Here is a 14,701-nt window from a genome sequence, read left to right on the forward strand (position 1 = left end):
CTTTAATTAACCACATTAAAAAACCATTTTTAAATCTTAACATTTTCTATCAGTTTTCTAATCTGCATTGCAGGACAACTGTGCAGATGCCTCTGTAGAAATATGTTGTACATTACACACTGGAAATGAAATGGACTTTGTCTCAAATATTTTCAGCTGTCACAAAGGAATTTGTGCCTGATGTTTGTCATGCTTGCTTTCAGGCAAAAGCTGATTGGCTTTAGAACTGGAGCAAAACTCACTGAGCATGAAGTAGGAACTGGGAGAAGGAAGAGGTAAAATGTATGTATCCACTGTGGATTCTGCAAGAAATTAGTTCTGGTATAGCTAAAATATTAATTGAAATTCTAAATCCAAATCCTGGTTTGTTTAGCAATGCTGATACCTTAAAAGTCAATCCATATTCAAGGGAAGCCAGGTGAAAAGAGCGTCAGTTGTGATTAGTGTCACCAACTGCACACATATCTTTATAGTGAAGGCTCTTTTTTTTTTTTTTTTTCCTTAGGGATACAAAATTAACTGTTGAGGAGTTCTGGAGCTCTTCTGTCAGGGAATTGCACCGTTCATACCATGTGAACAGTTGAAAACTAGCCATTGTTCAAGTGGCAGCTGCTATACTCTCCTGAACCTGGCTGAGAAGATGCATGCTATCTATAGTCTCTCAGGATTTCCTTCTGCCAAGATGAAATGAAATGGAAAAAGAAAAAGAAAAAATGTGAAATCAATATTAAGGATGAAAAATTACATTCCAAAGTAAAAAAAATTAAAAGAACTTCATCTCTAATAATTGATGTTATGACATGAATGACTTTCCTCTTATTTATTATTTGTAAATACTAAAGAATTAACCAGTCAGTGAGAGCTCTGGAGATAACAAATTGTAAAGAGCTTCTCCAGAGAGTCGGTGTTCACTCTCCTCTCACAGACGGAAGCTGATTTATGTAGCTTACATGCATCTGAGCTGCTCTCAAAGCTAAGAACAATTATTGGGGCAATAATGTGACTCCCTGCTCTGGAGTCACAGGGAAGGAAGCACTATGAAAGAGAAAAGACCTTGGGACTTAAAAGTAATGCATGTTGGGGACTGGGGACTTGGGACTTAAAGGTAATCTGAAGGGTTTAATCTGAAGGGTTCAATAGGCTCCAAGTGGCCCACGGTTGTACAGTGATGAGCCAAGCCAACAGACCTTACTAAGAAATGGTGCTCCTTAGCTCAGACACAGCACTGCAATAATGCCCACTTGATTTTGCTTCTTGCAACTAGCTGGAGCTTCACTGCAGTTCTGGAGTCCAGATTTTTAAGGTACAGGTTCTCACCTGTTTCTGACCTACTGAAGTTTTTTGTTTGCTTCTTTGTTCAGAGGGGAACTGAATTCCCAGATACCTCTAAAAATCTGGTAATTACTGTGTGCCCATCAAAAGCTACAAGTAATGCAGAATTCACAGGGCAGATGTCACTTTTCTGACAGCTTTTGATTTAAATACCTTAGAAAGGCTGGTGGTTTTTGCACTTATGCATGTTTTTAAATAGCACAGATCACATATCTACTCTGTGCCTTTAAAAATTCCTGATTTGGTTGGCACTGATGTAACAAATACATCACGGGATGCAACATGATAACAGGGATTGTCCACAATCAAGATAAGACTGGGTTTGTGCAATACTACAAGGAAGGGGGATGTTTTTTCACAAAACCACTTATCGATTCTCGGGCTGAAATCCTACCCAGCAATTTTGTGGCACTCCTCCGGACGCGACCGAGCCAGATTTAGCCCTTTAGGGCTGTATTATATATTTAGTAATTCAGTGAGGGGGAACTAATGTTGAAGTTTGGTGTTTGGCTCCTCATCCTCCCTCTCCATTCTGGCATTCCCCTGCCCAGAGGGAACCACCAGCTCCATGCCTGCTTGTGCAGCCATTGCCAACCGTCCTGCTTGGCAGGCTGGTGAATACTTGTTCCGGCTTGGGGTTTGCTGGCGTCTGTCTCAGAGTGTGCAGCCTGTGCCAGCCAGCAGACTATTAGCCCTGTCAAATATTGTGACTCTCTGGTGAATAGCACAGTGCGTCATGTTGGCAACACTGGAGTAGCTGAGCCTACAAGTAATTACTTGATTTGCAGTTGTTTATTTCTTTATGTGCAAAAGCTGGAAAAATTCTGACACCCACAAAAGGATAAACGTTAATCTGCTCTGTGCCTTTGCACTAATTACCTTTCTTCCATGATTTCTCTAATAGCTGCCACATTAGGACCGGCTCCTAGATGGGTATAGAAAGGACCTTCATCTTTTTCAATAATTTGCTCTGTTTAAAACAAAATAAAGGGTTATTACTTTGAAGCTTAATTCTTTAATGTAAAATGTCACATTGCAAAGCTTACATCCAGCTTGTTGGAATACCGCTGTATGGGTCTGGGGCCAGAGTTTTCAAACACTGAGGTCTGAAGTATGCCCATGCAATTTGTACAAGACATGCAAAGCACATGGCTAATCGTGCAAACAGCCGTGATAGGGACTGTGTGCCCTTTGCTAGCACAAACAGTCGTTTTACGTCTCAGGCTCTACACTGAAATTCAAAAGGCGTTTTCCTGTTATCAACAAACAATTGTTTCTCCTTCTCCCACTTCCTCCTCTCCCAGTATCTAAAAAGGAGGATAAATGGGATACCAATGGTAAATATTGACGTTACTGAGCTGTACAGTACTTGTTTTTCAGCAGACATGTTAACAGTGTAGGAACCTACAGCTTGAAAAAGTGGCTGGTAAGGTTACATAGTGAATTCCTGCCACCCACAGAAAGACTGTGAAATGAAAAAAACACAACGTTTGCTGAAAGAAATCCTGCACAAGGCTTGGTCAAAATGCTTGTATGCTAAGAATGTGGCCTCAGTTTTCTGTGTGTAGGTAGGACCATGCCAGCAGTCACAATACATGCTATATGTTTGGTTTGATACCAGGAGGCAGGCTCCAGCAGCGAGAAAGAAATGGCCACGCTCTGCTTGGGATCGGGAGGTGGAGCTGTGCTGACTGATGTCTGAATGCTGCCTTTATGTTTTCTGCCATGCTAACTCCAAGGGCTGGACGAGGTGGTGCTGCTCCTGATACACAGGCTCGGGAAGCATGACATAGGCATGCTATAAACTTGAACATGTCAGTGAGGGAATGGCTTAATTTCATCTTCCTAAGGACAAGTATTGACAGGAAACAGCAATGGAAATGATTCCCAGAAAATTTGTGCCAACTTTATGGGAGAAACTATATAAAAAACTCAACAACAAACAACAACTGTGGTTTTAAAAAACCCTAAATTTTAGAAGTTGTTTCTTATAAAACAACAAGGAACAGCAAGGATTTGGCTTCCAGTTTTCTTTCTGGTAGCTTTGGAAATACACTATCTCCTGGTTTTGTTCCATGGATCATCTCTGAGACATAGCCCCAAGCAAGGTCCATTTTGCAATTCTGGAGGAGCATTGATCCAACTTTCCTCTTTTACAGTTGGTACAAAATCCAACTAACGGAAACTATAACAGGGATTTTAATTTTCCTTCCCCCCTCCCCCCTTTTTGTTGCTGAACCTTTTGTCTCAGCCTGAATAGTTTATCCACTAGACTCTGAAACTGCCTGTTAGACCTGGCTGTGTGCAGTGTCAGTATTAGGGAAGCTCAGGCTATAGGGCCATGCCTATCACTCTACTTTGCTTCCCTCTGCTTTATTTTGTTATGTTGTTATTATGTGTCTACTGCTCAAGGAGAATGGATGTGAGGCCATAAGCATTCTGACTGAAAACTCAAATAGGTATTTGCTTCATGAAATGAGAAAGGGCCCATGTGTAGGGGTGGTAAGTGGAGTAGGCATAAGTGTATAAAATTCTAGTTTTATAAGTCTTCACTAATTACTGTTCTAAAAAAAATCCACCCAAAAAAATCTTCCAACAAAAACATCCAACTAACCCCATGATCCCGACTTGAAGGCTCGTTTCCTTCCTGTGAACTAGTATGTTTTTAGTACATCTCAGCACTTACCAACACAGCTGCAAGATGGGAAATCATACTGGGTTTTGGCAGGTGTGTCCAATAAATTTTTTACAGGAGTATCCAATAACTTGGAAGGTGAGTCTAAAAAATTATTGAGAACAGTTCCAGCTGTTCTTTTGGTCGGGGTTTTCTCAGCAGACAAGTTTGCTTGCTGATCTAAGATTGGAGTCTGAGTGTCAAAATCTGCAGCACTGGTATTTCTTGACAGGATGGTAATAGGGCCTGCTGTTTCAACCTTCACATGTTTGGGTGATTTGAGAGTAAAAGTCTTATGATCAAACAGTGATTTGACCTGTATCTGTTTTAGCTGCTGTTCCATTGTCTCAATGATGCTCTTTTGTTGCATGTTCTCACAGCCAAAGTGCTGATTCTCTTGTTTAATTGTTTTTTTCCACATTTTGTTTTCCAGCTGTCCAGCTGATGGGCGCATGCAGGCATTGGACTTTGTGCCAGCCTCAGTTTTGATAGGCTTGCGTGCTGCACTGGGACCAATCTCGGTTTTGGGCTGCTGGTACGCTTGCTGCTCCTGTTTTTGCAAGAGGTGCCACCTTAGAGCAGCGTGCTTTTGAAAATCCTTAGGGGTCTGGGACTGCAAGTGACAGCCTCTCTGGTCTTGGGAGTGTGGGGCAGTTTGGCTGCGTGGTAAGTACTGCTGAGGAATCTGTGGAGCTTGTTTGCTCGGGAGGTCTTGGTTCAGACTAGCACCATAGCATTGTGATGGCTGGAGTGGCGGTAGCTGTAAAACTGAGGCTTGTTGTGTCTGTTGCTCTTGTTCTTGAAAACAGTGATTCACATCTTGCTTTGCGGTCAAGTCATTTGAAAAATACTGAACATGTTGCAAGTCCTGCATTTTGTTGGCTCCAAAGCGTTCTACATTGGCGGCGCTTCCTTTCTTCTCGGAAACCAAGTGCATGTTGTTTGGGCATGGGTGCTGGAGACTAGCCTTTGCCTTCTGAGGGTACAGGGGAGCTTTGTTGTTCATGGTATGCACCTGCTCGAGGCCAAGCTGAGGGTTAGGCAGAGGGAATGCATTTGATTTCATGTACTTATTCCCAGTTTGGAAGCATTCCTCTGCTTTAAGCTGATTGAAGGATGGCCTGTCTAGAAGCTGCTCAGCATTGGTGTGGGAGTGGGATACGGTTCGGGGCAGTTCTTTATTTTTCATTTGCAGAGACTGCTGCTGGTTTGAAGTTATCTGCGGACTACATGGCAATTGCACCTGATGTGTCTGTTTTTGAAGCATCTGTTGCAAAATGTGTGAATGCAAGAACTGCCCATTTTCCCCTGGCTGGGGATTCAAGTGCTGCTGTTTCAAGGGGGCTCCTAAAGGCTGTTCGGCTTGTTGTTTTTCTGGTCTTTCCTGGAAATGGAGCTGCTGCGGAGGGTGTTGCTGCACTTGGGACTTGAGCAGGGAATCCACCTTTGTGAGCTGTGGCTGCGGTGAGTGTTTCTGGAACGGCAGCTGCTGGTCAGCTGGGGGATGCGGCTGCAGCTGGGAGCTCTCGCTTTTGTACAGCGAAGGAAGTTGTTCCTGTTGCATTACCTTCTGGCTCCGGGGCTGTCCTGAAGGCCCCTTTAATGAATCAGGACTTCCAGCATACTGTTTTGTGTAGACTGCCTGGGCTGTGTTTGGCTGGCACTGAAGAATCGATCGCAGTAATGCTTCACTGGGCTTTTGGGGAGGCTCTCTCTGGCGGAACTGCGTGGAAACCAGTTCTATCCATGCTGGTTTTGAATAATGTTGAGCCTGTTGGACAGGCTCTTTCACTTGGTCCTTTTCTTTGTCGGGAGGAGTCTCAGGTTCTCTCTGTCCTGGGAAATGCTGATAGTGTTGTTGCAGCTCACCCTCAGTTCCGTGCGCGTGCAGGTTTTGGAGGGGAGGTTCTGACGCCAGCGTCACTTCTTCGGGGCGCTGCTGGATTGAGGCAGGCACAGCACCTTGGGGGTTGCTTTCACTGACACCTTGTTGTGACGTTTGTGCCTGCCGCAGAAGTCTCTGCTGAGGGTGAAGTTGTTGTTGGCTGAGGCTGGGACTTTCTGACATTGGTCCCTCCTGTTGTCCTTCATTCTTTATCCTCCCAGGAAGAGTTTCATCACATCTGCTGTCATAGGAATGGTGTCCTTCTTGCACCACGGCAGACAGTGCACTGTTCATTTCTGGAGCAGGAGGAGTGGAGGAATCTTTGTGAAACGTTGAGTTCTGTGTAAAGAAAGCACCATTATTTTCTGCTTGCTCAGAGTACCTTTCCAGAGTGGTGCTCTGAGCTTGCAGGTTACTGCTGGAACTTAAAGAGAGGTCTTGGTTGGGAACCTGCCCTATGCTTCCATGAACGTTACTGCTTCCTATGGGTAACTGGTGTGGATCATAGCCTGGAATCTGTTCCTGTAGCTGTAGTTCTGGTTTCTGAAGCAAACAGCTACCTGGCAATACAGGTGGTTTACTGGAGTCTTCTGTGTTGTAGACCTCAGTAACCACTACAGCTGGCACTTGAGGCAGCTCAGAGTTTGAGGTCTGTGGGGAAGTGATCTGCCCTGAGGTATGGGATGAATGCGTTGTCTCATAGGACAACTCATTAGTAGCCTGACTGGTAATGGCATCGATATGAGATGTGTTCTTCTGCATTGCTATGGAAACATGTTCTGGATAATATTGAGACAGTGTTTTCTCCAGGAGTTCACCACGCATGCTTTCCATGGAAGAGGCAGAAACTGTAGCACCATTAGGCATTGGCACTGCCTTGTTCTTAAGTAGTAAGACAATGTCCCTGTTGTGGCAATGAATGTTTTCCTGCTCCTGCTCATCCTGAATCAGGAGGTCATGAGGGTTTTCTGAACCACCACTGTTGTATCTTGTAGACGGTATCAAGTCTGAAGCTTCATTTTCTTGTCTTGTAAAACTTTCAGGTTTCTTCTCACTGTAACAAATGGAGACGCTTGGTTTTTCACTATTATCTTCTGGCTCAGCTTTTTCTCCGTTTACCTCTTTGTCTTGTTTCACTTTCTTGCTCTCATGAAGTCCATACAGAGAGGGCTCACTAAAAGTGCGTTTTATCCCACCATTTTGCATATATTTGGAATATACTTTCTTGTCTTGTAAAAGGTCGGGGCTCACGCAGTTGTTTGGACTTCCCTTCGGGTGGGGCACTCCGTAGTTGCTTTTAATGAATAGCGGCTTGTGGTCTCCGTTTACTTCGACTCCAGGCCTCTCTGCTGCAGGACTTCCATTCTGTAGCTTCACCATGGAAGGCTCCGGCTGGCACACGTGAGAAGGCTGCGGTATCAGAAATGGACTCAATCTATTGTCGTCAACATGGTTGGTTCTGTCCTGTTCCATCTGGCCTGCTCCGGGGCCATCCACAAGGCTACCCTCCAAATATATCTGAGGGAGAGAAGAAACGGGAGAGAATCCAGGTCAGTTTTAGTTTCCACTGATGGACAGCCGGTTCCCAACAATTCCCGCAGCACTCAAGCACCCGATGCCCTGACCAGCTGCCATACACAACGTGAGCTCGCAGGCTCACCTGAGGAGTGTTTCACTATCCTATTGCATTTTGCAGCCCCACACCTCCCTTTTTCTTAAAGGCTTATTCTTCAAGATGAAAAGAGAGTGAAAATACAGAAGAGCTTCCTTACTGCCATTTAACACACAAGCAGACATTTTATCAGAAAAAATATCTCATAACGGTGCAAAAAATATTCTATGCTTTTGAATGATTTGCATAGACTCGTCTGTCATCACATTTTGCCCTTGGTAAGGCAGAAAGTCATGCTGAAACCATGGATCCCAGACTTGGTGCTAATCCCTTCATTTGATTAAGTGTGCCAAACCTCTTTTGTCTGACTCGAAGGGTTACTGCCACCAAGTTTGTCAGTTAGAGGCGAAAATGTTCTTTTTTTTCTGTCCTCAGCTGTCTGAAAGGGTCTTTTAAAACTGGCATTCCTAAAGAGCATGCAAGTGGCACAGTACACATTAGAAAAAGCCATGCTTGACTGCTGTCCACAGGAACTCTTACAGTTCATCAACACCTTGGTAAGTGTTGATAGAAACAAACTGAGTGATTTCTGAAAGGTTTGGTGGAAGTGGCATTTTTTCAGGTATTAATATCCTTTAACATTTACATATAGACATCACGCATGGCTTAAACTATGCATTTGGGTTTTGAACAGCTGTGAAGCTAGGGGTTTTTTCTTCTTTGTTTGGATGGGAAATCCCATTTTCTCATATACTCTTTATATTTTATTTACAAAATGAAGGTTTTAGCTGGATAGAAGTACTGACAATGTGCAGTCAACAAATTCCATATAATGACAAGCTAATCCTGTTCCCATGGATCTTCCCAGGATTCACAGTCCCAGTTAACATAGATAAAGCCCTTGTTTGACTCTGCTTGTAATTTATTCATTGTTGGCTTTATGGCTCTCACCCAGTCACAAATGACAGAAGACAGACTAGCAGTGGGTCTTTAAGAGATGTGAGGTTGCACAAAAAAAATTTGGATATGTAAACGGCTTTGTTCTGAAGCTTTTACTTTTAGTTTGCGTAAAGGGGAATCTGAATGTTCCTCAATTACCACATCTCTGGTTGGACTGCCAAGTCAGGCGAAACACTACACATGGTATTGCCATGACATAGGAAGAGCTACTAAACTGAAAAAAATTCTCCCATCATGGTTGCTCTGCTTATGTATTTATTCTACATTAATATTTTTTATGCTATTAAAATGTAATTTTAAATGTTATTTAAATGTAATTTATAGTTTTCAGTGCAATATTGCCTTAGTTGAGTAATATGATTTTAAAATGCTTTAAAAAGTAATACTAATTAATGAAATTAATTTCATCCAGCAGAATCCCCTCTGCTTGCAGCTCTGATTGCAGCAGCAGGACAATTCAAATGTACATTTTGACTGGCAAGCACTTATATGATGACCTGTATTCACTTCCTCCATGTCCCAAACTCATTTATAGATTTACTTTTGACCTCTTGAAGTTGTTTTTTTTTTTTTTTTGTTTTCTTCCTTTACTCGATTTATGTTTTGTAAGACAGAAGCAGAGAAGTTCTCTCTGCAAGCAATGGTACTTTAAAATAGAGTTTTTTGCAGGGAAAGCTAAGAACAGGGAGATGAAAAAGAATGTTTGTCAATCTTGCCTATTTTTTTGACAAGGTGAGGAAGGCTCCTTCCCTTCTAGATATATTTCAGTATATTTCCCATCCTAGCTTTGTAGTACCACAAGACATGAGTCTTTGGAGCTTTCCCAGGGAGACGATGTTCTGTGCTTAGCAGAAAGCAGTGTGAAAAGGATTCCTCTGATGTGTCATTCTAGGCCAGGCAGCAGAATGATGCTCCCAGAGTGTCTCAAAAATAAAATGTCAGCCTAATTTGGAAGCCATTCTTTGCCTTCACACCTTTCATACCTAAAAATTGCAGGTGAACCGCAACTCAGACACGAGTGTGTGGGCTGCTGTATTTCGCAAGTATGAAATGAAATAAAGGCACCATAGTAATTAACACTGTGCTGTCAAGCTCCTTCTAAAAGATTTAGTTCTTTTTAAAAAGTTTTGGTCTGTGGGAGTGAGCCGTGAGAAACTTTCTCTGGCCCTCAAAGTCTGCCTTGCTGCTTGTGTTCTGGAGTACCCTGTGGGTTGCAACTAAATTCCTTCTGATAATTCCCAGGCAATCTTTCTTTTCAACTCCTTACTAATAGGTAAAAATACCTTTTTGTTTACAAGTGGGGGCTCCCCAACTTCTCTAAACTTAACTTGCAAATCCCTCAAAGGAGCACATCTGCGGTCCAGAGAAGAGTCTTGGTTCCTGCTGTCCTCAAAACCCACAAGGTTATCCTCAGTGTGTGTGACATGGACTGTTATTCACAGTATTCGCAAAGAGTTCATGGTATGAGTCAACCAATCCCCCCAAAATCTGATCATCTCCAGTAAAAAGCACTGGCATTAGATATTGCAAAGAACATGGGAATAATTTGATTAAAGCACAAAGTCCATTCATCCATTAAAAGTGCCAGATTTGCATTCTTTGAAGTGCATCTAGGATTAGGGTGACTTTGCACGACACTTCTTTCTCTCTCTCTACACTCAAGTATCACTATCCTTAAGTGACACATGAGTACAAATCTTCCTCAAGCAGCTACAGATCACAGCAATAATCTGTAATGTAGAACTGGAAAAAGATAAATGGCAGTGGTACCTTTTTTACTGGTTTTAATGGGGACACTGTGAAGATATTCTTACAGCTTACTACTACTAAGTAGACCTGGCTGCTCCGTAAAAAGTCTTTGAGGTCTTCCTTATAATTATTGTGGGGTGAACTCTCTGCCTCTCAAAGTAAATCTACCTTTCCCTAAATGTGGCAGTTACTCTTTTTTTCTCTTTCCCATAACCGTATTTTATCCAGGCCATTTGGAAGCTCCACACATTTTTCTTGAGCTATAATCCATTAGAAATTCAAGTCACATCAGCAGCATCTGTGAAACAATTACTGCATCTAGGACTGACTCTGCAGTCTAATCCATCATAATTATGACTGGCCTCTTTGAAGATGCCACGATGCGTGACTTAAATATAGCACATTACTGTGCAAATGGATCAGCATCTCATCCCACCAATATGCATTCAAGTTATAATTCAGACTACCACTGTTTAACATTTTCAGATGCAACTGATGTATGTTTCTTGCCGCATATGGGGCACAAATTGGAAATCAGGTACTGAGCAAGAGTTTGAGTTTTTTTGTTATTTGTTTTATAGGCAAGTTTGGCATGTTTTTACTACCTCTTTCCAGTACAATACTGCAGAGCATGTTGTTAAGAGCGCACCAAACATTTCTGCAGCAACAAAAAGTACTCTTACGTTGTCTTTTTTTTTTTCATGGAAAATCTTTCTTTACTTTTAGCCTGTTCTAGAGGTTCACACCTTATTTTCTATAGCACCCGTATCTGGGGAGTTTGTGAATGCAGAGCAGCTCCGATGAATGAATGGACAAACAAACCCACTGCAGGGGAGTACAATCTTCTGCAAAACTAGGCAAGATTCCCAGGAGGAAAAGTAGGTGGGGGGATGCTGTGGTAGAGCACTTGTGGCCCTGAAATGATCAAAAGGTGGGATGTCAGATGGGTTGTTTCCCCTTCTGGAGTTAGCTTGGATAGACATTTATCTCCTCAGAGGGTTTTCTTCCCAGTAAAAATATACCTCCTCAGATCACGGCCTCAGCTGACTTGTGCTCAACTGATTATCAGGAATGAGACTCAGGAAAGCAATAGTCAAGACACCTGGAAGCTTGTTGATGGCTCCCTGGGTTGTTCCTGGAGTGCTGCCACAGCCTCCATCCTGCTGGCACCCTTCTGCCACTGGCTGGATGGCGCAGAGGTCTAAATTGCTCCCAGACAAGAAACCTCTGCAGCTCTTTCTAGGCAGGAGGTGAATTTACCTTTATGTCTCGCCAAAATGCAGTTTGGTAAGTTGTACTTTCTGCTTACACTCTCCTGCTCCTATCATCTGGGTACACTAGCTGGCTTCACTTGTGGCTTGATTTGCTGTGTATTGTTATGTGCTCTTGTGCAGTCGCATCTCTCCTCTGGAGCTTATGCCTCTGGCAAAGAGTCCTAAATCCTAAACTTCCGACACGTGGTGTTAAGGGGTTTTCTTTTCCTATTTAATCAATGAATGAAAATTTGAGAAAAGGTTATTCCTAAGTAAGGACACTCATACATGACATTATCAGAAAGCTCAATATCTGCTTTTAACCCTCAAATCTTCTGGACTTGCACACATGCAAAATGATTAATTAATCCTGATTAACTCTGTGTCAAAGTTTTGTCTAATTTAAAATTGGAACAACATGTATAAGAAGTGGTATAATGATTTGTGGCCACATGGTTATTGTGGTACGTAGTTTTTCTCTGGCCTATCTAAGCACCAGTTGCTGCAGCTGGGCCCTGGGTTAACACCCGTAAGCAGCTGCCAGTGTCCCTGGAGGAGAAAAGATGAGCAGGTACCTCAGAAGGCTGATGGCTGACATAACACATCAAACCTCCTTATTAGCGAGACATTCCCATTATTGATGGGATAAAAGTTGAAAACTATGGGGTATAATTTAAGGATTTCCTGTATGTTTTGCACTTGAGGTACTCCAAGTTTATACACTGAGAAACAATACAAGCTTCCACATGGAAACTTTAGGGTGGAGGACAGACCAGGACAGATTCAAGAGAGATTGCATTCATACCCAAGGTGAATTGAGGCTCTAAACCCCACAGCATGCCCTAAGGATTTGCTCTGCTCCTTACCAGCATCACTGCTGCCCCACTGCAAGTGTGGTGGCTGAGGAAAACTCAGTGAAACTTCAAGGCAGATGTAAAGGAGGCCCCAGAATGACAAGGACACTCTGTTGTTAGCTGGGCTATGTGGCTTACAATAGAGTTCTTTGGCACTACAGTCAGCTGTCTCTTCATTTGATAGTTTATTTATTCAGGACATGAGCAATACTTTGGAAAAAACTTGCATAAGGATGCCATGCCTTGCCTGTCCCTTGAAGATTTTTAGCTAAGGCTGTATTTCTTTCTAAAATATCTAAATATCTAAAATTCTTATTGTAGCTCTAAAGAGCAGTTAAGGGGTTAACCTAGAAATTCCTGAAAGACACTGTGACTGTATTCCACAGGAGGTCATATTACATGAATATAATTGTCTTCTCTGGCATTCAGATCTATGATAATCTGTGTCAAACAAAAGAAAATGTGGGATGGATAAAATTTGTTATCTAATTTATGCCTCATTTACCCTTAATTTACAGGGGAAAATGGTGACTAGCAAATATAGATATAAGCAGACATAAGGGAACGAAGAGCATGGGATTTGTGACATATGAGGATTAATAATTCATTAAATCTTATCCGAGCCAGAAGCTTCATAATTCATGCATTTTTTAAATCAACTAGCGCTAACCCCCCCTCAATTTACTGACATCAGTTCTTGCATTTCAGTGATACAATGGTCTAATTGCAAAAGCACTCGAATCAGTTAGATTTTTGACCTTAATAGAGAGGGCATCATAGTAAAGCTAAACTGCTCTGCACAGTGATTTTCCCCTTGCTACATTGTATAACGATCAACAGGACTGAATACTGCATAATGTCTACCCAGATGTGAAACATGGCACTATTTTAACAATTGCATAAAATCAAGAGAAGTAAAAATTAAATGCCTCTACAATACAGGTGGAAAAAACCCAATTATGCAAAGGAAATTAATTCAGGAATATAAAATGCAGTAAGTAGAAATTATAATGATGTATCATGCAGCTCTCCAATTCCTACTTTTTGTGATTCATGCCCTATACAAACTTTGTACCTAATTGTAATACGTAGCATTTCCAACAGAAGAACACAACTCTTCAAGTAGTTGCTTGTAATGCCACCATAGTATGACTAGATTAGAAATGTTTCCCAAAAGGTCAAACTTTAGAACCAGTTTGGATTTAAGAGACAAAAGCACCCTCTCGCTGTAATAAGCAGATCATTCAAGGTGAGTTTGGCACCTCTACTTGTTCTTGCCAATTGTAAGCTGTTTTCAGTAGTTCAGGTTTGCAGTGTGGTGGATCCAGGTGGTTTATACTGACAGACATTCCACAGAGCTATACTGCTCCCCCGGATAACCTCTTTGACATCACCTTGGGTGCTGGTATGCCAGCATACTCTAAAACCAACACTGCTCAATTTCTTGAGCACCACCTTGACTGTTAAGACATCTATAGCCAATACAGGAAAGCTGAATTAAAACACCCTTTCGTCTTTGCTGGTTTTGAGAGTCTTTGATGATTGTAATAGGAAGGCTGTGGGAATGGGAGTTACAGCCGTAAATCCCAGGGGTGCTCAAATAAATGTGTGCTGAGTGAGATCCTTCTATGCCTGGGCATAATGAGAAATTTCTCTCATGTGCCTGTGAAGTTTGGACCATCAAGACTGTTTCAAATTGTGACCCAAACAGGGCATCATTCGGGTAGTTTCCCAGTGCCTGTGAATTCAACATCGGCAAACGTGCTGGAGTTGGAAAACAGAACCAAGTCTTTTTTTTCTTCATCTCAGTCTGTTACTGTCCTAGGTTAGGTGTGCTCTGGAAAGGCTGTCAGTGTACAACTGGCGCTCAGACCTGTTTCTGATTTCTGGTGATACTGGCTGCTGATTAACATCAACACCCCCAGAGCCATAGCTGACGGCTTTCACTATCCCAGCCAAGCTCCGCAGTGCATGAGCCTCTTCTGTGAGCACGCCAGGATAAGCAAGCGTTGGTGGCTGAACCGTCCTTCAAGACACGCTTGATGTTATCAACCTGCTGTTTAGAGAAGGTCACCAAGAGGTCAGTGTCATCATTATCTTCCAGTTTCTGTGATCTTTGTCCATCTGGCTTCAGACCTGGATCTAGCATGAATGTCTTGGGTTGATGACTTCCTAACACCAGTCAAAGGTCAGTTATCCATGATGATTTCATCACAGCTTTTGGCAGAGTAAAAAGCCAGGGGAAGGAAAAGGAAAAACCACTGTCAAGCTGAAGATTTCAGGGTTTCATCATGTTGGGACAGTAACACTAGAAAACAGGAAGAAAAATAGTCCTGTTTGGCATATGAGTGGAAGAACTGATAGAAGGGAGTAAAATGTTGT

The 14,701-nt window shown here is 42.4% G+C and overlaps 1 protein-coding gene across 2 annotated transcripts in view; it reads right to left on the minus strand.

Annotated features, from left to right (window-relative positions):
* The window catches only part of TET2 (tet methylcytosine dioxygenase 2), a 71,260-nt gene that overhangs the window by 15,991 nt on the left and 40,568 nt on the right, over window positions 1–14,701 (minus strand). For both annotated transcript variants that reach the window (XM_050338049.1, XM_050338048.1), the window contains exons 2-3: window positions 4,019–7,409; window positions 2,212–2,302 (exon numbers count right to left, since the gene is read on the minus strand). In XM_050338049.1, coding sequence (XP_050194006.1) covers window positions 2,212–2,302; window positions 4,019–7,409 — 3,482 coding nt within the window. The remainder of the gene's footprint in view (window positions 1–2,211; window positions 2,303–4,018; window positions 7,410–14,701) is intronic.

Source organism: Myiozetetes cayanensis, unplaced genomic scaffold, assembly GCF_022539395.1.
Source record: "Myiozetetes cayanensis isolate MyiCay16 unplaced genomic scaffold, myiCay2020 scf7, whole genome shotgun sequence".
Taxonomy (NCBI): Eukaryota; Metazoa; Chordata; class Aves; order Passeriformes; family Tyrannidae; genus Myiozetetes; species Myiozetetes cayanensis.